Here is a 21,535-nt window from a genome sequence, read left to right as displayed (position 1 = left end):
GCAGTGGTTGGGAAAGGAGTGAGACAGGGTTGTAGCCTCTCCCCGATGTTATTCAATCTGTATATTGAGCAAGCAGTAAAGGAAACAAAAGAAAAATTTGGAGTAGGTATTAAAATTCATGGAGACGAAGTAAAAACTTTGAGGTTCGCCGATGACATTGTAATTCTGTCAGAGACGGCAAAGGACTTGGAAGAGCAGTTGAACGGAATGGACAGTGTCTTGAAAGGAGGATATAAGATGAACATTAACAAAAGCAAAACGAGGATAATGGAATGTAGTCAAATTAAATCGGGTGATGCTGAGGGAATTAGATTAGGAAATGAGGCACTTAAAGTAGTAAAGGAGTTTTGCTATTTAGGAAGTAAAATAACTGATGATGGTCAAAGTAGAGAGGATATAAAATGTAGACTGGCAATGGCAAGGAAAGCGTTTCTGAAGAAGAGAAATTTGTTAACATCGAATATAGATTTATGTATCAGGAAGTCCTTTCTGAAAGTATTTGTTTGGAGTGTAGCCATGTATGGAAGTGAAACATGGACGATAACTAGTTTGGACAAGAAGAGAATAGAAGCTTTAGAAATGTGGTGCTACAGAAGAATACTGAAGATAAGGTGGATAGATCACGTAACTAATGAGGAGGTATTGAATAGGATTGGGGAGAAGAGAAGTTTGTGGCACAACTTGACTAGAAGAAGGGATCGGTTGGTAGGACATGTTTTGAGGCATCAAGGGATCACAAATTTAGCATTGGAGGGCAGCGTGGAGGGTAAAAATCGTAGAGGGAGACCGAGAGATGAGTACACCAAGCAGATTCAGAAGGATGTAGGTTGCAGTAGGTACTGGGAGATGAAGCAGCTTGCACAGGATAGAGTAGCATGGAGAGCTGCATCAAACCAGTCTCAGGACTGAAGACAACAACAACAACAAGCAAGCACATGCCCCCCACACACATGACCACTATATATCGCACCTTGGACCGGAATTCCAGTCTGAGGTGCCAGAGATGATAGTTATGTGTGTGTGTGAGATGTGCTTGCTAGTGTGAATGAATGTGTATGTGTGTTTCGTTTTCTGATGAAGGCTTGGGCCAAAAGCTAAGTGTCTTTTCATTGTGTTCATTTGCAACTTAATGTGTCATCTTTATGATGAGTACCAATCTATCTTTTCCTTATACTGCCCTGACCGGGAGCTTCTGGTATTAAAAGTGACCTGGAGAAAACAAGGGAGTAAACTGCACACTTTCATATGAGATTTATGGTGGTTTTGCAGTGTCTTAACCAGCCCTGAGTTAACACAGCTGTCAGCTGTGTTAACAGAACTGAGTGGATTTATTTTGATGGAAAAAAGTCTAATATCTATACTGTACTTGCTGTTGCAATTGGGAGATGAGTATACATAAATAATGGCCTGCACCTGAATAATAGGGGGAAGGTCAGATTAGTTGTAAGGAGAGTTAGAAGCACTCAACGCAAAAACCCTGTGATTACCAAGTCAGAGGGACACATTTTTTAGGTTAGTGTTACAGAGAAACAGTCTTGAAAGAAAATAGGTTACCAAGTATACATATTGATGTAAACATGAACTAGATGAAGCATACTACTGAGCTGCTCACTTTTGCTCTTCATATTACTGCTTGGAAAAGGAAAATTTTGCATAAATGATAGTGCTGGTTGAGTGGGTAGGGCAGATCTTGCACCTGGGTCTTCCACAGGGACATGATTCCTGTGGCCAGCAGTTGGGACTGAGAGTGGTGTAGGGATGGACCAGGATGATGTGGAAGATGGGTGGGCAAAAGAACAGCACTTTAGGAGGGGTGGGAAGGATCTTGGGTAGGATGTCCCTCATTTCAGGGCATGATGGTAGATAATCAAAGCCCAATCCACCAATTCAGTACTTCCTATTCCAGTTCTGTCACAGACTTATCCTGCCCCATCAGAGGCCAGGCCACCTGTGAAAGCAACCGTGTCATATACCAGCTCTGCTGGAATTCAACAGCTTTTTATCTCGGTATGAATATCAACTGGCTATCCATCAAGATGAATGGGCACCGCCAAGCTGTGACCAAGAGCGAAGCGGACCACCCTGTTCACAACATGCAGCTGAATGTTACATGCTTGATTTCAATGCCAGCTTTACAACCCAGGCCGTCTGGATCCTTCCCTCCACTGCCAGATTTTTTGAATTGCACAGATGGAAGTTCTCCTTTCAATATATTGTCGGTTTCTGAAATCATCCCAGACTCAACCTATGATAACCTACTGTTCCCACATCCTCCACTCAACAGTTGCCACCCCCTCTGTTCTACACCTTTTCCCAATTCATGGGCCTGCACCATCATTGTGCACTGCTCTCTATCAGTGAATCCACTGGTCATTTCCCCCTTCTCTGCCCATCTTCTTTTCTCCCCCACCCCCGTCCCCTCTCCCAGAGCTTCCTAATACTGTGCCTTGTCCTCCCACAGTCTAGTCCCTGAAAGCTCCATCAGATAGCGCTCTTTTCTCCCCTGTGACTGTGTGTGTTTCCTTTTCTAAAGAATGCTTTGCCTAAAAGCTAATTATTTAACAGTGTCTTCATTTTGCCTGTCTGTAACTGTGTGTGTCACCTTTATGGTGAGTACCAATCTAACCTTCTCACAATACAACTGATTTTCCTACCTGGACTTCCCAAGATCAATATGAAATTGACAATTCTTTGATGCTAGGAGATGTCCCAACACTAACCCTTTAACTGCTCTGGATGTGTTAACATAAGTGTCTTTGTACCTGTCCCTCTGTGCTCTGAACGTGTTTATGCACGCCACCAGTCCTCCTACCTGGGACTCTGAACATGTCTACACGCAAAGAGAGTGACAGAGCACTTGCCCACGAAAGGCAAAGGTCCCGAGTTTGAGTCTCGGTCAGGCACACAGTTTTAATTTTTTTAATTTGCCAGGAGGTTTCATATCAGAGCAAACTTCCCTGCAGAGTGAGAATCTCATTCTAGATTGCAAAAATAACTGGCAACAGTAAAACAACATCAGATGAATGTACTTCATCTTGGTATACTCTAGTGGTATTAGGACTAGGCAAGTGATCAGCTGGAGAGGCTGTATGTATTCTACTACACTACTTGTGGGTGTAACAGCAGTATATAATCACATTCAGTATCAAAATAGAAAGCAGAGTGGAAGCCACTGTGGAAACAGTTATGTCAAGTAAAATATTGTGCCTTAGACTTCTGTCACATACGGGTGGCAACTCAATGATTTGTTTCTGTTCCTGTGCCATCAACTGGTCCAAGTACTTGGGTAATTTGATGTTGGTAGTATCCGGAAGAACTGATTCGATAGGATCTGCATTGAGAGAGAACTTAAATTTCCACAATGAATAATAGGAATGGTTCGATAGTAGAAATCAGAGTTTCTTCCAACTGTGCAGAGAACTGAAATTCATGCCCCAGAATATAGCAATGGGATGATTTGGATAGAAGTTCGTTAATTATACGCTGATACTCAGTATATATGTGGAACGAAATTCTAACCGTAACACACAAGTGAAACTAGAATGGGGTACGAGACATTGTATAACCAGCTGGTTCCTATGTGGTAGGCAAAATATGCGCTAAGTCGATTATCAATTGGGAACACACCAGTGTTTAGTTTCTGCTAATAATAGAGGAATTACACAAACAGGAGATAATGGTGTAGGTGAATCAGTACAAATATAGTTTGGTCTTTACTGGCAGTTCTGCAACTATGCAGCTGCCAAAGCTGGGTCCTTTGTTCACCAAGCTATGTACTTGCAAGTAATTTTCAGAGAACAGGGAAGGTGTAAAACCTATATCGTTCCAATTCAAGCAATTCAGACAGGAGACAGATACCAGCAATGAGGAGAATAAGTCTGAAATAATCTTGAGCCAAATTCACAGTAATGCAGTTATAATACAGTGGTATAAAACAAGAAGTGAGAGAATATATCATTTGAAAAGGGGGCCACCGTTGTGTTGAGACATTCATATAGGTAGAAAGCAAGGATTTGGAAGGGGTCAGAATTCAACTGAGACTATGCTGTAGGGCAGACTGTATGGCCAACACTAATATTCCACTTGGGCATGAAAAGAGTTTATGCTGTAAAACATGGTTTGTAGCACATGGGATATCATTTAAGTTGGTTTTGAATGACATCCACATCATGATTTAGTATGCTGCAAATGAATTCATAAAGAGGCAACAACTAGAGAGGGACCAGTCAAATTTGTTGTGTATGAGACAGACTCTTTTCAACATGTTCCAAGGAGAAATGGAATCCACAATAGAAGCTTAATTGCGTCACTCATGTGTAAGTAAAGAAGCTGAATTCCGTTGCCAATGGGTACTTGGAGATCATGTGTGGCACAGTATTAAGTTGTGCTTATTCAACGGTGGTTGAATGGTAGTTGGTTCGGTCTTGCAGAGACTGGGATATTATTTCTGCAGAGTGTTTCCAAACAATGTATGAGCCTTTTCCATTACAGTGGCTTCTGACCTGCACTTTTGTAGCACATTTTCAAATTTAGTAGGCTCTGAACGTAACTTCGCCATCGCTGACAAAAGTGAAGAATATGTTGTGACAACTGTCTCAACAAAGTGAAATAATCCTAATGTGAGACAAAATCAGTCAGTAGTAGAGGTAGACAGTAAAATATGGAGGAATAAGTAAAAGAGCAAAATGAGGCTTTTAGGGCATACAAGATAATTATGGGACAACAGGGAGGATGTAACACACAAATGTGAAAGTAGTGACACATTAGTAGCACACAGATCATACACAACTAAGTTACAACTGCAGAGAACTACACTCCTGGAAATGGAAAAAAGAACACATTGACACCGGTGTGTCAGACCCACCATACTTGCTCCGGACACTGCGAGAGGGCTGTACAAGCAATGATCACACGCACGGCACAGCGGACGCACCAGGAACCGCGGTGTTGGCCGTTGAATGGAGCTAGCTGCGCAGCATTTGTGCACCGCCGCCGTCAGTGTCAGCCAGTTTGCCGTGGCATACGGAGCTCCATCGCAGTCTTTAACACTGGTAGCATGCCGCGACAGTGTGGACGTGAACCGTATGTGCAGTTGACGGACTTTGAGCGAGGGCGTGTAGTGGGCATGCAGGAGGCCGGGTGGACGTACCGCCGAATTGCTCAACACGTGGGGCGTGAGGTCTCCACAGTACATCGATGTTGTCGCCAGTGGTCGGCGGAAGGTGCATGTGCCCGTCGACCTGGGACCGGACCGCAGCGACGCACAGATGCACGCCAAGACCGTAGGATCCTACGCAGTGCTGCCACTTCCCAGCAAATTAGGGACACTGTTTCCTCCTGGGGTATCGGCGAGGACCATTTGCAACCATCTCCATGAAGCTGGGCTACGGTCCCGCACACCGTTAGGCCGTCTTCCGCTCACGCCCCAACATCGTGCAGCCCGCCTCCAGTGGTGTCGTGACAGGCGTGAATGGAGGGACGAATGGAGACGTGTCGTCTTCAGCGATGAGAGTCGCTTCCGCCTTGGTGCCAATGATGGTCGTATGCGTGTTTGGCGCCGTGCAGGTGAGTGCCACAATCAGGACTGCATACGACTAAGGCACATAGGGCCAACACCCGGCATCATGGTGTGGGGAGCGATCTCCTACACTAGCCGTACACCTCTGGTGATCGTCGAGGGGACACTGAATAGTGCACGGTACATCCAAACCGTCATCGAATCCATCGTTCTACCATTCCTAGACCGGCAAGGGAACTTGCTGTTCCAACAGGACAATGCACGTCCGCATGTATCCCGTGCCACCCAACGTGCTCTAGAAGGTGTAAGTCAACTACCCTGGCCAGCAAGATCTCCGGATCTGTCCCCCATTGAGCACGTTTGGGATTGGATGAAGCGTCGTCTCACGCGGTCTGCACGTCCAGCACGAACGCTGGTCCAACTGAGGCGCCAGGTGGAAATGGCATAGCAAGCCGTTCCACAGGACTACATCCAGCATCTCTACGAATGTCTCCATGGGAGAATAGCAGCCTGCATTGCTGCGAAAGGTGGATATACACTGTACTAGTGCCGACATTGTGCATGCTCTGTTGCCTGTGTCTATGTGCCTGTGGTTCTGTCAGTGTGATCATGTGATGTACCTGACCCCAGGAATGTGTCAATAAGGTTTCCCCTTCCTGGGACAATGAATTCACGGTGTTCTTATTTCAATTTCCAGGAGTGTACATTAGAACACACAGTGGTGCACAGAGGAGATAAGGCATCAGTTGTGTAGATGGCACAGTTCGAAGAAGACCAGATATCCATGATAAACAGGCTATTACTAATAACAAGCAGCATAGTGGGGAGAGATGTCCTGTCCACGCAGCATTAATATCGAACTATCATGCTCATAAACCTATGAGGCACAGGGGCAAATTTACAACAATGAAACATATTCAATACTAATAAAAATCTCTTGCTAATTGGGGCCCAAATGAGGTGGAAACATACAACAGAATCATCAATATGGCTCAACAATATAGTGACAGAAAATTCTGAGAGTGCCTCTCGCCTAAGACTTAAGATTTGTTCTTAATTCCTAGACTGTAAACTGTACAGAGGGGTACAACATAAATTGCAGTAACAATAACTTATTGGTTGTTGTGGGACAGTTTTACTGTGCACTGGCTTCTGTGCTGGTTGGTTCTTTCTGAATTTTGCTGGATCCATTACAGAAGATAGTATATTGCTACCTTTATACTAGGGTAAGCAGTCAAAATAATCTACAATGTTGTGATCTGGTAACTGTAATTCGATACTTACAGATCACATGAAATGCAATGCCTAGAATGATCTGTCCCAGGTACATGTAAATTTCTTAGTTTTGTCATGCTTCTTTCAACTAAGGAGCTGTTGCAAACATGTCATGGCTGCACTGTTCTGGTGAATTCTCTTCAAAATAAACTTTAATATTTTAGCCACATGTTTCACTTTGCTGAAATTTATTCTGGGTAGCAACTTCTCATTCTCAAAACGGGAACACATTTTCAGCCACAAACAACCTCAAAAGGAGACAAACCTATTGTTTCATGTACACTGGCATTGTATGACGAACTTGCATATGACAATATATGATCTCAGTCTGCATGCAAACTTATCATACAATACGACAACACATTGGCTATAGTTTTATGAATGCGTTCAACTCTAGGGTGAAATTGTATAGTTCTCGACTACTTTTGTCCCTTGGTCTATTATAATGGGCTCTTGATCCCTAACTGTATTACTAAGTGAGTAACAAATACTTTCGTAACTGACTCAGAGGTCATATCTTCGAATGGTATCATAATATGATAGATAGAGAAATGGTCTATGATAGACAAAACATATCTGTTATTTTGAGCTGTTACAGGGAATGGTCCCACAATACTGAATACTACAATTTCAAAAGGTCCTGTTCCTCACGTAAAGTTTGAACAGGTATCTTTGGTCATCATCCATGCACTCACTTAGCCCAAGGGAGACAATTTTGAATGTCATCTGCATCTTTCTTTCAGTGTGGCCATCAATAAAAGTGTGCAACGTGCACTTGCACGGCACTTTTCCCATTATGACATGCCTTTATGTTATTGTTACAGTGCACCTGTGAATAGTGTTTGGCACTACTATCCAGTCTCTAAGAAGCATTTTCTTATATAAAAGTCATCTCTTGTAATAAAATCTTGCAAGGCAGTCAATCTTACAATCAGCATCGGATTCTCTCGAAGCCATGGCTCAATCTTCTGTTCCAAGCCACCACACTAATATACAGATGATGATTATTATTAATCACAACAAATAAATTAATTTACTATTTTAATTATCTTCAAATCTAGTACTAACATGATATTCCAAGTGTTGAAAATACTATCTTTTAAGATATTTGATGAGTTCCTTATATTTCATATGCTGATTGATGCACACAATAAAGATGTTTGAAATTTTCACTGAATTTATTTATTTTTCTCAAAGTTTAGGCATAACTCATTTACATGAAGTCATTTAACTTGTGTTCTGAGAAACACTATTTGGCCTTCTCCCTAAACTGCTGCTTGATTTAGTAACTGTACCCTGCAAAGCTTCACATTTGACGTGTCGTTTAAAACTGCATGCTGCAGAGAAATGGTGACAGCATAATTTTTTCACTGGAGTACTTTTGTTACAGTACATATTTTGGTGTTGGCAAATAACAGGCAATAAAGCAGACAACAGGTGTAATTGATGAAAACTAAGTAATTGGGCAATTAGTAATTGTGGACTGATACTGAAAAAATACAAACACATCAAATGAAAGAGTCACAAGCATTACCTGTTCACTGAGACAGCAAAATTAATTCTAGCAAGTGACAAATAATGTATCTATTTCCAAACAACTTATCTTTAAGAACAACATATCTTCACAAGAGATAAAATCACTGCACTCATTTAAATGACACAATGTGGCATAGCTGAAAACACAATTAAAAAAGTAATGACTCTGGAATAAAAGTTTCTGCCTATGGAATAGATATAAACAAGAGACAAGGGAAAAACCACATGAGAGAAGATATGATAGGTACCTGAAATTCCATGTCAATGTAGTTACAGTAATTATCTTATTCAGGATTTCTAGATACCTTCTGGTGTATTTTCACTTTCATCATACTTCAGTTGCTGAATGCCTTCCAAAAGAGGTGACAAGGGCTGCCCTTCTTCTGGTGGTTTCGTCATGAAGAAAGGATGCTTCTCCATTTCCTAAAATAAGATTATTAATATCAGTTTACACAAAAAGTGCTAACTACTAGAATTCCAATAATATGATGAAACGTTACGCTGCTGCTGAAGTGGATGCATAAATGAGTCTTTGTAGCAGGAAGTTATGTTTGTAAACTATAAAACAAAGTAAAATGGTTGTCCCTGTTAGCACACAAATGTGTGACTGATACAGACGATTTTTTTTTCACGTCATAAGTCGTGACCATCAAAAAAAATTTTCCTAATCAAAAAACAAGTTAGGGTGTCCATCAAAATAAATTTTCCTAATCAAAAAATAAGTTAGGGTGTGAAGTCTTAACAAAACATATCACTGTATGTCAGAATACAGTTAGCTGGAATTCCAGCATTAAAATTGGCAAATTAATACTTGAAAACACCGCAATTTATAATGATGTTTAAATTCTAGTACACAATTTCAGTATACCCCTATAGTTCTAGACTGATTCTGTAGATTATTTTATTCATTTTCACAAAACTGTAACTCCCACTTGAACATCACTGCCAACAATATCCTCCACACTGATACAGAAGTTGTTGCCTTATCATGTAGTATCACTATTTCAAGGATCATCCAGAAAGTAGCTCCCCTTAAAAAAACAATTACATGAAAATCTTTATTCAAATACAATTATATGGTTCCAGAGACCTTTTCACACCAAAAACATCTATGATGTACATATTCAGACTGAAGCTACAAACGAAAATCTGTACCAAGGCTGGGATGCGAACCCAGGTCTCCTGCTCTGCTCCATAAGCAGATGCACTAACCACTATGCCATCTTAGCACAGTGGCTTTGCGCAACAGTACGGCCTCAGTCATGCCTCAGCCCACTTAGTATTCCCTCCTAAACTCAAACAGCATTGCTGAATCTCTCCAACTGTACTGGAATATCATTTCAGCACTTAACAAACGGGGGATCCTGCCTCAACCCCCAGCATAGGTGATTTAATCAAATAAAACCTATTCATTCCTCAAACATCTCTGCAGACTGAAGCAAGAAATGAAGTTTAGGAAGGAATACCAAGTGGGCTGAGGCATGAATGGGAATTTGGATTGCGGGAGGCATGCTACCATAGTCCGTGCAGCTGTGCAAAGCCACTGTGCCACGATGGCGTAGTGGTTAGCGCAACTGCCTAGTGAACGGGAGACCAGAGTTCGAATCTCAGCAATGGAAGAAAATTTCATTCATCTCTTCAGTCAGCACATACACATCATAGATGTCTGAGACTTGAGAAGGTCTCTGGAGTCATACAGTTTCATTTGATTAAAGAACCTTTACCAGGGTTTCAGGTAGGATTCCCTGTTTTGTTCAATTCTGAGGTGCTATTCCAGTACTTTTGGAGAACCTCTGCAATGCTGTTCGAGGTTGGGGGGAATACAAAGTGGTGGATTGAGGAGTACTACGCATCTGGCTAGTGAGCAGGAGACCCTACTTTGAATCCTGCCCTTAGTACATATTCATTTGTCACTTCAATCTGCCTACACTCATCAAAAACTTTACTGCCAACAGATAGAGAAATGCTTGGACTATTTTTGACATAATCACTATGTGAACTGACACATCATCCTGGGATCAACTTTTGTATTGACACCTTATAGAAATGTGCCGCCTGGAAATGAATCTGTGTGTGACAGTCTGTAACCTCAAAGTTACTTCACGTGCCGACATCCACACTAACAAATAGAATTAATGTGAAACGCATTAAGTTGGCACCTAATCTTGAAAGACTTACTTCTGCTCAATATGTGGGATTATTTAAATTTATATCTTCTAATTAACCTGCATATATCAAATAACTTACACCCTCATAAAACAACTTAAACACTTCCATGAGTCTGTATCCCCGATTCTATGATCAGAGATTAATGAAGCCAGTAACAACTTCTAACTTGATACCACTATTGAATCCATATGCTCACTAATTCCAGCATTCTCAGCACAACATGACAATCCCCCAGCCACCAAAAAGACACATATAAATAACGAAAACTTGAGGATAATACTGCCCAGTTAGTACATGTTTTGACAAAGAATACAAGGGTTAAAGACACCGCACTCTTACCAGTTGATCTTAGTCATTATGAAAAATGATGACTGGAGGACAGGAATTTCTTGTGGGTCAAGAAAAGATGTAAATCCCTGGAAACACATCAGAACCGTATGGTGGATGATCAAACAGATGTCAGGAAAACTGTTTCAGAGCAGTCAATGTGCCGCAGTAGGCATGACGTTTTAATGTATTTTTTCGTCACTATTAACTCTAATCACACCATATTTTGCATACAGTATCCACATATATCAGTAAATGCACCCACAAATTTATGTCTCTTTACCATATATGATTCAGGAGATATGACATGGTAAACATTGAGATGTGTGAAAAAGTGCCGCGTAAGGCATGTCGTTTTGTTCTATTATTTCTTCACTACTAACACTATTCGCAACAGGTTTCGCAAACATGTTAAAAAAAGTATACAAAACCACTGGCGTATTCCTAAAACATGTTGTGCCAAAATTTTAAATCAATTGGTCAACAACTTTCCGAGAGTTCTTCCGTTGCGAAGCACGGGCGTACAGCTACAGTCAGCTACGTAATGTTGGCAGCAGTCAAAACTGTGTGCCTACCGAAGCCTCCCGATGTTTAACGACTTCTACCGATTCAGGACTAGGGAGAGGTCTGCCATCTAAAGGTTTACACACTGTATGTGGAATATATTATGTGGAATGATGTCGTATAAAACAGAATACTGTATAAAATTTAAATTGTATGCTTAGGTTTAAGTATAACCACAACCTCGGAAATGAGGACATGTTGAAAATTCCCCACAAAGTTGTTGAAACAATCATTATACTATGATAAGTTCAGTCCATTACCACAGTCAGCTTTCTTACACTCACATTCACTGGCTTCACCAACTCACAATCAGACTGCAACATTTGGACCTAAACTATACCTTGGGCTACGCTACAGATCAGTCTGTCATCTAAACTAGCTTTCTTAAATTAACATTCAATAACTTTGTCACTCACAACCAAACTTTAGACTTTAACTTAACCTAGATCTTGGGGAACGCTATAAATCAGACCATTACCACAGGCAGTTTTCTTCCAGTCACACTAATTGACATCGTCAACTCTCATCCACAATATAACATTGGAATACGAAACACCCCAAGAAATCCAGCCATATTCTGAAAAAACATTCAATACAAGAAATACATATAAACCAATTACCAACTTTATAATGCATAACAGCCAGATCAGTAAATGTCAGTTTTGTTTTACACTTGTGGACAAAAAAGGTCATCAATTTGTAGGCCTATTTTCCACCAAAACAAGTAATTAGGTGGAACTTTCCTCATCAGCTATTCTATACAATTATCTGATAGGCTACAACCAAGGGAAACGAACGCCACCATGAGCGCACAGCAGTTGAGGCACCAACATTGTTAAGTGCACTTTAACTGATAGTGTGCAATGATATTTGGAAAAAGTCACACACAATGATTAGCAACAGCACAGACAACAAATGTGTGGCATGGCTATCTCATATAGTCCCTATATTTTCCACAATACATTTTAGTCTGCAGGATACCATACAAATGAGACACTGTGTTCGTCACATTAGTAAAATGCTATGATATAAAAGCACAGGGTAATAGTGATGCACAGTTAAGCAGCCCAGTCTTTCCAAGAAGGTGAATACAACTGGCTTCACTGCCATGTCAATATCTGCACTAATAACACAAAAGTAACTTTTTGATTTTTTTTTTTTTTTTAATGTAAAGCTAAGTGGTTTTGTGCTCCGGATCTAGTCCATTCAGGTGCACAGATTGAATTAGCTCAGCAAGAAAAGGATTTCATGAATATGAACAAGAATTTAAGCATAAAGGTTATATTTCACAATATAAGAATTTTAAAAATAATATTACAGTAGAGCAAATGCAGGTTACTATGCTGTAACACCTGTTGCCAATAGTAACTACATGACTAAACACCACTGGTGAAAAATCTCTTTCTTAGATTTGAACATGACTTGCCTTTAGCCATACTTCTACAGTTCATGGAAAAATGCTCTAGGTTTGTTTTGTTTCAAGTAATGGTTGAAACAATAAAAATTTATTTATTTAAAAAGAATTGTGTCACCCGAGTGACTCATATCCTTCAGAGAGTCAGCCATGACGAAACTATTCCCACCTGGTGTGCAAGATAAGCGAAATATACTCAGAATTCAAGAAGAATATTACCGAACTAACAGTTCACAGAAGAATGGAAAACTGGTGGGAGCCAACCTCAAGGAAGATCAATTTGGATTTAAGAGAAATGTAGGAACACGCGAGGCAATACTGACCCTATGACTTATTTCTGAAGATAGGTTTTAAGAAAGGAAACCCTATGTTTATAGAAAGTTTTTGAGTGTTGACAAGAATACCCTTTCTGAAATTTTGAAGGTATCAGAGCATGAAAGAAAGTCTCAGTGGCTGAGAAGGGAATGAGGTAGGGCTGTCACCTATCTCTGTTGTTATTCAATCTGTACATTAAGTAAGCAGTGAAATAATAATGACAACAACAATAATAATAATAATAATAATAATAAAAGGTTATGGATAAATTTGGAGAGGATATGGAGGCCAACAGGAACGGGAAACAACTCTTGGATTTCTGTGCCAGTGTGGGCTTAGTAATCACAAACTCCTTTTTTTAAACATAAGAACATTCACCGGTATACTTGGGAAAGCAGGGGAACCAGATCTGTCATTGACTATATAATAACAGATCAGGAATTCAGGAAAACTGTGAGGGACACACATGTATTCAGGGGATTCTTTGATGACACTGACCATTATTTAATCTGCAGTGAAATTGGGATTGTGAGGCCGAAAGTGCAGGAGGTCAGGTCCATATGCAGGAGGAAAGAGTGGAGAAACTTCAGGATAACGAAATCAGGCACAAGTACATAACAGTGATCTCAGAAAGGTACCAGTTAGTTGAATGTAGTCAATTACAGTCATTGGAAAAGGAACGGACAAGGTACAGGGACACAGTACTAGAAGTGGCTAAAGAATGTCTTGGAACAGTAGTGTGTAAAGGTAGGATGAAGCAAACAGCTTGGTGGAATGACAAAGTCAAGGCAGCCTGTAAAAGGGAAAAAAAGGTGTATCAAAAATGGCTACATACTAGAACTCAGGTAGACAGAGAAAGTTATGTTGAAGAAAGAAACAAAGCCAAACAGATAATTGCAGCATCCAAGAAGAAACCTTGGGAAGACTTTGGAAACGGGTTGGAGACTTTGGCTCAAGCTGCTGGAAAACCATTCTGAAGTGTAATTAGCAGTCTTTGAAAGGGAGGTAAGAAGGAAATGACAAGTGTTTTGGACAGGTTAGGAAAACTGCTGGTGAATCCTGTTGATGCCTTGGGCGGATGGAGGGAATATTTTGAAGAGTTGCTCAATGTAGGTGAAAATACAATCATAATTGTTCAGATTTTGATGTACAATGGGATAGGAATGATGATGGAAATAGGATCGCATTTGAGGAAGTGGAGAAAATGGTCAATAGATTGCAGTGCAATAAAGCAGCTGGGGTGGATGAAATTAAGTCGGAACTCATCAAATACAGCGGAATGTCAGGTCTTAAATGGCTACAGAGGATAATTGAAATGGCCTGGGAGTCAGGTCAGGTTCCATCAGACTGGACAAAAGCAGCAATCACACCAATCTTTAAACATGGAAACAGAAAAGAATGTAACAACTACAGAGGTATCTCTTTAATCAGTGTTGTGGGTAAAATCTTCTCAGGTATTGTTGAAAGGAAAGTGCGAGTATTAGTTGAGGACCAATTAGATGAAAATCAGTGTGGGTTTAGGCCTCATAGAGGTTGTCAGGACCAGATCTTTAGCTTACGGCAAATAATGTAGAAGTGCTATGAGTGGAACAGGGAATTGTATCTATGCTTTATAGATCTAGAAAAGGCATATGACCAAGTTCCTAGGAGGAAGTCATTGTCTGTTCTACGAGATTATGGAATAGGAGGCAAACTTTAGCAAGCAATTAAAGGTCTGTACAGGGATAGTCAGGCAGCGGTTAGAGTTGACGGTAAATTGAGTTCATGGTTTAGAGTAGTTTCAGGGGTGAGACAAGGCTGCAACCTGTCTCCACTGTTGTTCATATTACTTATGGATCATATGTTGAAAACAATAGACTGGCTGGGTGAGATTAAAATATGTGAACACAAAATAAGCAGTCTTGCATATGCGGATGACTTAGTTGTGATGGCATATTCGATTGAAAGCTTGCAAAGTAATATTTCAGAGCTAGATCAGAAATGTAAGGACTATGGTTGAAGATTAGAATCTCTAAATCGAAAGTAATGTCAGTGGGAAAGAGATATAAGCGGATTGAGTGCCAAATAGGAGGAACAAAGTTAGAACAGGTGGACGGTTTAAAGTACTTAGGATGCGTATTCTCACAGGATGGCAACATAGTGAAAGAACTGGAAGCTAGGTGTAGCAAAGCTAATGCAGTGAGTGCTCAGCTACGATCTACTCTCTTCTGCAAGAAGGAAGTCAGTACCAAGACTAAGTTATCTGTGCACCATTCAATCTTTCGACCAACTTTGTTGTATGGGAGCTCAAGCTGGGTGGATTCAGGTTACCTTATCAATACGGTTGAGGTTACGGATATGAAAGTAGCTAGGATGATTGCAGGTACTAGTAGATGGGAACAATGGCAGAAGGGTGTCCACAATGAGGAAATCAAAGAAAAACTGGGAATGAACTCTATAGATTTAGCAGGCAGGGCGAACAGGCTTAGATGGTGAAGTCATGTTACACGCATGGGAGAAGCAAGGTTACCCAAGAGACTCGTGGGTTCAGCAATAGAGGGTAGGAGGAGTCGGGGCAGACCAAGGAGAAGGTACCTGGATTCAGTTAAGAATGATTTTGAAGTAACAGGCTTAACATCAGAAGAGGCACCAATGTTAGCACTGAATAAGGGGTTAATGGAGGAATTTTATAAGGGGGACTATGCTCCAGAATGAATGCTGAAAGGCATAATCATTCTTAAATGATGGTGAATAATAATAATAACAATTATAAATAAAATAAATTATGAGAGAAAGAGAGGGGGGGGGGGGGGGAGAGAAGGACTTAAAGTTCCAAGAGAAGAAATAAAAACTTCTGAGATTTGTCAATGATATATAGTAATTCTGTCAGAGACAGCAAAGGACTTGGAAGAGCAATTAAATGGAATGGATAGTGTCCTGAAAGGAGGATATAAGATGAACATTAACCAAAGCAAAGCAAGGGTAATGGAATGTAGTTGAATTAATTGACACAAAGATGAGGGAATTAGATTAGGAAATGAGACACTAAAAGTAATAGTTCAGTCCTAATATTTGGACAGTAAGTTAAATTATTTGTCTGCTGAAGTAGGGAGGATATAAAATGTAGACTAGCAATAATGAGAAAAGCATTTCGGATGAAGAGATATATGTTAACAATGAAAATAAATCTTAGCATTAGGAAATCTTTTCTGAAGGTATTTGCCAGGAATGTAACCTTGTATTGAAATGAAACATGGATAATAAACAGTTCAGACTAGAAGAGAACAGAAATGTAGTGCTAAACAAGAATCCCGAAGATCAGATGGGTAGATCATGCAACTAATGAAGTGGTATTCAACAGATTTGGGGAGAAAAGAAATCTGTGGCACAACTTGACTAACAGAAGGAATTGGTTCATAGGACATATTCTGAGACATCAAAGGATCGCCAATTTAGTGATTGTATCAAACTAGTCTTCAGAATGATGATTGAAACAACATTTTAAAAAAGGTCTCTAACTAAATGGACATGTGTTTGTTTTCGAGTTCTGCGACATTTACTTTCAATTTCGTGATACCTGTGGTAAATAGAAAATACATTAATTCTGAAATTTCTGGCAACAATGACCAATGATACAATGCAAATATGTAATACGACTACTTTATTATTGCTGCTGTTATGGCACCAGTTATTTTTAGTTAAAAACCAATATAACTTTTCTTCCCGAATCTGTCGATGACTAATACAAATTAAATATTTATTTGAGCGATCAAATGTCTGTGATAGAAAACAGAAATTTCTTGCATAATTCAAAATGAAAATAACTAGGGACGAAAGCAACCTCATTCAAAATTACAGCAGTGACACACCTCAGGCCACCAAGGGCCACTGGTCTGGCATTTCATAAAATCTTGGTCAGAAAAATTTTACAGCAACTTATGTAGACAGCATAGAGCTGCATAGCGTCAAGCAAGGAGTACCATTCTGCAAAACGATACCACTATTCAGCTAAAAGAGATGACAAGGCTGGTTTTTTGAAAAGAAGGGTTTTTTCCAGTCTCAAATAAGATACCTCTCAGAACCCAAATCAAGGTTACCTTTATCCCATATGTAGGGGGGCAAATATACTCAATCATAATAGGGAAATTAAAATAAATAACTAAAAAAATCCTAGTACCAATCTCAGCAGATCAAATGACTAGTACCTATCAATAAAAATGAATGAACGTCCTAAATGGCTCATTTCATTTAAAATCACCCAAAATAAAGAAATCTTGTTGCCATCATGTCACAGATATTTGTGAAAATTTGGTGTAAGAAAGTACATAGATAGAAAGTGTCACAATAAATTTTTTTCACATTTTTTAGATCAAAATTTTAGTCAGGGGGGCATTTTGAAATGTCTAGCATTTCCTCCATCTGGCATCAGCACGAAAGGTAGGATGAAAGTTTTTAACTACTATAATTCCTTATTTGTAAATCAATTTTGTGTCATTAGAAATATAAAAGGACCATCTATATCACTAAACTATAAAAATGATGCAACTGTGCATATAAATATGTACAAGTCTGTAATTGAAGGTTGCTTTTTTTCATCAAAAACATAAGTTTCACCATTTAAATTTTTGTCTTAAAGAATTCCTATTGTCTTACATTTCAACATTCAAAGAATCAGAGGGGTGTTTGTTATGTTTAATAATTTAAAACAGAAAGAACATAAATAATAATATACACATCTCATTCTGTGACTCTTACCTAGTGGTCACAAATGATGATCAGTTCTAATAAAATTCTAAAAAGCATTTATTTTTCAAACAAGTTTTCAATGGACAATACTATAGCTGGCCGTGCGGTTCTATGTGCTTCAGTCCGGAACTGCGTGACCGCTACGGTCGCAGGTTTGAATCCTGCCTCAGGCAAGGATGTGTGTGATGTCCTTAGGTTAGTTAGGTTTAAGTAGTTCTAAGTTCTAGGGGACTGATGACCACAGATGTTAAGTCCCAAAGTGCTCAGAGCAATTTGAACAATTTTTTTGACAATATTATGTCTGATTCAAAAGTATATACACGACCAGTACTTGTGCTTGAACTACGAGCAGCCAAAGTCATTAATATGTTTTCAGAAGGTATCCAGCAAACATCAGTGTGAAGTGGCAATGAATAACTTGAGGAAGGGCCACTTGGACTCATGAACATGACTTTTGCATCTCTGTGTTCTTCACGTATCTCTAGAATTTTTCCAAGCCACCACTGGTTATTGTAGATAGCTGTGTCAAATGTTTCTTCTTTAATTATGTTAGAGGCAGTGTTTTGAATTCCAAGAGGAACTTAAATGAATTTAGTAGATGATGAAACACGCTTTATTAGCAACTTGTTTTCATTCAGTGGTTTCAAAAAATGATTCACTCTTGTCCCAGGAATGGTAGAACCAGCCTCATATTGTTTTTGTAACACTTTTCTGAACTTTGTTACCTCCTCTGTTGTGACATAAAAGGTTTCTATTCCTGGACATGAGTTTTGGCAAATGCAAACAGATCTTTTGGACTTAAAATGTGACCGTCCTCTGGACGCTGTAAACTTGCTCTTGTTGCTAAACATTTAATAGTAGGCCTACCACCAACTCCATCATGTGCATTTTTGCCATGACTTGGAACAAAAAAATTCCATTCTGCAATTAGTCCATGACTTTGCTTGAGATAGCACAAATTTAAAATGTTTGTAAAGTTTTTATATTTTGCAGAACTGCCATCACTGAAGTACATAACATGCTGGATGTGTGGTAATTGTTACAGTACATAAGTGATAGCAGTTTTCTGGAAAACATAGAATGTGGTTGTATCATGCTGCAGACAGTCACTTACACAACACAATGACACTGACTTAATGCAATCACCTGTTTTAAAGTACACCACAGAAGGATGAAGGGTGACTTGAATGTTCTGCCAGTTAAATCTTTGTGCAGCATCCTGAAGCAAACTGGTATAGTTCTCTGCAAAATCCACTATGATGATACACATAGTATCGGGGAGGGTTTCTTTGCTTCATTTGAAGTTGTGACTCTGAGATGTTAGTACACAATGATGTTGTGTAAAGTTTTGAAGTTTTTGTATGAGATACTCAACAAATTCATCAGTCGTCTTCATTAATGTCTCCAGTGTAGGTCAATCAGTTTGCATCCATTGTTTGAACACAATACTTTCACAACGTTGTAAGGACTCCAACTCCATTAAAAAAATTGTGCCGTTCATATTTGTCAGGACACTGAGAACACCGATGCACCTTGCACTCCTCATTTTCCAGATTGCACACAAGTTTCTGTAGAAGTTCAGTGTACAGTTCTTTCACATGCGCAGCATGCATTTATAGTTTTACATTTTGGGTGTAAGTGCATACAGATATGTATACAGATATGTATTCTTTTGGCCTAAGTTCACAAAATTTTGTAAAACCAATTTTATCTTCAAGTTATTTTTCTCTGAAAGCTAAGTATACATCTTTCAGATTATGTAAAATTAGTCTTTTTGTCTTATACACTCTTATGCCATTTTCTGAAGGAACAGACAGACAGCCTTTTTATTAGCAGAAATGCAACTCATATCATCTTCACAGTAAAAATTCTGGACACGTTTTTCCACATCCTCGCCTATTCTGTTTCCCACTTTGTAACTCTCTTTTGACAAAATACCATCTTCTTTTAGCAATACCCTCGATTTCTTTACCATGTATTGTGTTAAAAAACATTTGGATTGTTTCTTTACTCCATGAAGCTGGTGCTAAGGTAAGTATTTGTAGTTTTTCTTTAACAGAACTTCCGCTGAATTTCTCTTTAAGTTTTTGCACTAAAATATTACAGTCTGTACATTCAGCACTGCCAGTTTCTTCAGATACATTTTTCCCTGGAACATGTATTGCTTCTGATGCTGTTTGCTGTAATTTGAAAGCTAAGCGACGAGACTTGGATCGAATGTATTCTGGATGCCTGTCTTGTGCTCTCTTGGTGACCTTAAATGGTGAAATTTTAAGTAATTCACAACTTTCATTTTTGAAGAGCTGTAGATGGATATTGGGTATATTCTTGATCTTCAACTTCACATTCATCCATCCCTGGAAAGTTATCCCCCACAGGAGATAAAATGTTCTTACTATATGTTATGCACAGTTTGGTACCTGGGATAAGTCCAGAGGTTTTATATTTCAAAATAGCCTCGTAATTACAATTTTCGTCAAAAAATTTCAGAAAAAATATTTTAAGCCTAACTCATTATGTACATTCTTACACCAAATTTTCAGAAAAATCTGTGAAATATGGGCAACGGCCACTGGGTGATTTCACATGAAATTACCCAAACGGAACATGTAACGCTTGCTTGTGAAGTTAATTCCCTAATGATAGTATATGAATAAGAAGAGCATCGAAGTCAGTTTTGATCTGTTGTAGATATTACACAGAAGTGCGTGGCTGAACGGATTGGATACTGATATTTTCAATGGTCTTCGATAACTTACAGTCTAGTTTGTGCAATATACACAATCAGACTGATCAGTGCTATAAAACAGCTATAAGAGCAGCACAGTACACATGCCTACTGTATTAATCAGTAACACAAGGTGCATTGAGGAGTTTCAAGTAGGGCGTAAATTTAAGTATACTGTACCTCTCGCCAACGGTCTTCCGGCCATCCTTCGGTATAGGGACGTCTCTCTAATCCTGCAATATATTCGTCCAGTTCTTTATCCAGCTTTTCTGCTAATTGTAACCTCTCCTCGTCAGTCATTTGACTCGTTTTCTTCGGTTTTGCTGAATGGTTTTCCATTCTTGTGAAACGTTGAGGTCGTTGTGCTGATGAGAATTGCGTATCGTTGTACTGATGGAGAATTGCGTAGTCTTTGTTACGTGCGCACTAGACATCTAACTCTAATCAGCACGTGGTACCGTGATATGTGGTTTATAAATATATCTAAATGCATTAACAAGATGAAATTCATAATTCATACAACACTGCTGATGTCAATGAGTAACACTAGACATCACAACACACATCTTCAAAACAAAAACATTTCGCCGATGGAGCACAAAGAAAACCAACAAGAATAAAATCCACATTGCGAAAGATATTTCACTCGACCAAGCTAAAGGTGCGTTCCTGTCTTACTATACTAAAAAGAACTCGAATGGCACCGTACCAAATTTTCAACGAAATGATTTTAGACTCTGGATTTTTCCACTCATATAGTATGTAGCAATGGAGGATCAACTTCAGATGCATAGTTGTTTTAAACTGCAAAACTTCAGTTGGCATACCTGTCCTTGCATATCATCAGTTGGTGAACATGTGTAAGAACATAAGAATGTGTGTGTTTGTTTTTGTAGCCGCAAAGTTTCATTGCTTATGCTTGTCTTACAGGTGAAGTGTGGTATATTGCTACGAAGACGCTCAT

The 21,535-nt window shown here is 39.3% G+C and overlaps 2 protein-coding genes across 4 annotated transcripts in view; one reads left to right on the top strand and one right to left on the bottom strand.

The window, feature by feature from the left end:
• LOC126285313 (DNA polymerase interacting tetratricopeptide repeat-containing, protein of 47 kDa-like) overlaps window positions 1-21,196 on the bottom strand; it is a 71,098-nt gene extending 49,902 nt beyond the window's left edge. For 2 of the 3 annotated variants that reach the window (XM_049984612.1, XM_049984613.1), the window contains exons 1-2: window positions 20,752-21,189; window positions 8,635-8,752 (exon numbers count right to left, since the gene is read on the bottom strand). In XM_049984612.1, the coding sequence (XP_049840569.1) occupies window positions 8,635-8,752; window positions 20,752-20,910 (277 nt within the window). In that variant the 5' untranslated portion in view covers window positions 20,911-21,189. Of the gene's footprint in view, window positions 1-8,634; window positions 8,753-20,751 lie in introns of all 3 variants that reach the window. The other variant, XM_049984611.1, reaches the window with a different exon arrangement.
• A 216-nt stretch (window positions 21,197-21,412) lies between these two features.
• The window catches only part of LOC126285314 (required for meiotic nuclear division protein 1 homolog), a 100,962-nt gene continuing 100,839 nt past the window's right edge, over window positions 21,413-21,535 (top strand). The window contains exon 1 of the mRNA XM_049984614.1: window positions 21,413-21,431. Coding sequence (XP_049840571.1) covers window positions 21,428-21,431 — 4 coding nt within the window. The 5' untranslated portion in view covers window positions 21,413-21,427. The remainder of the gene's footprint in view (window positions 21,432-21,535) is intronic.

Source organism: Schistocerca gregaria, chromosome 8, assembly GCF_023897955.1.
Source record: "Schistocerca gregaria isolate iqSchGreg1 chromosome 8, iqSchGreg1.2, whole genome shotgun sequence".
Taxonomy (NCBI): domain Eukaryota; kingdom Metazoa; phylum Arthropoda; class Insecta; order Orthoptera; family Acrididae; genus Schistocerca; species Schistocerca gregaria.
This window is presented reverse-complemented; position numbering and strand designations above follow the sequence as displayed.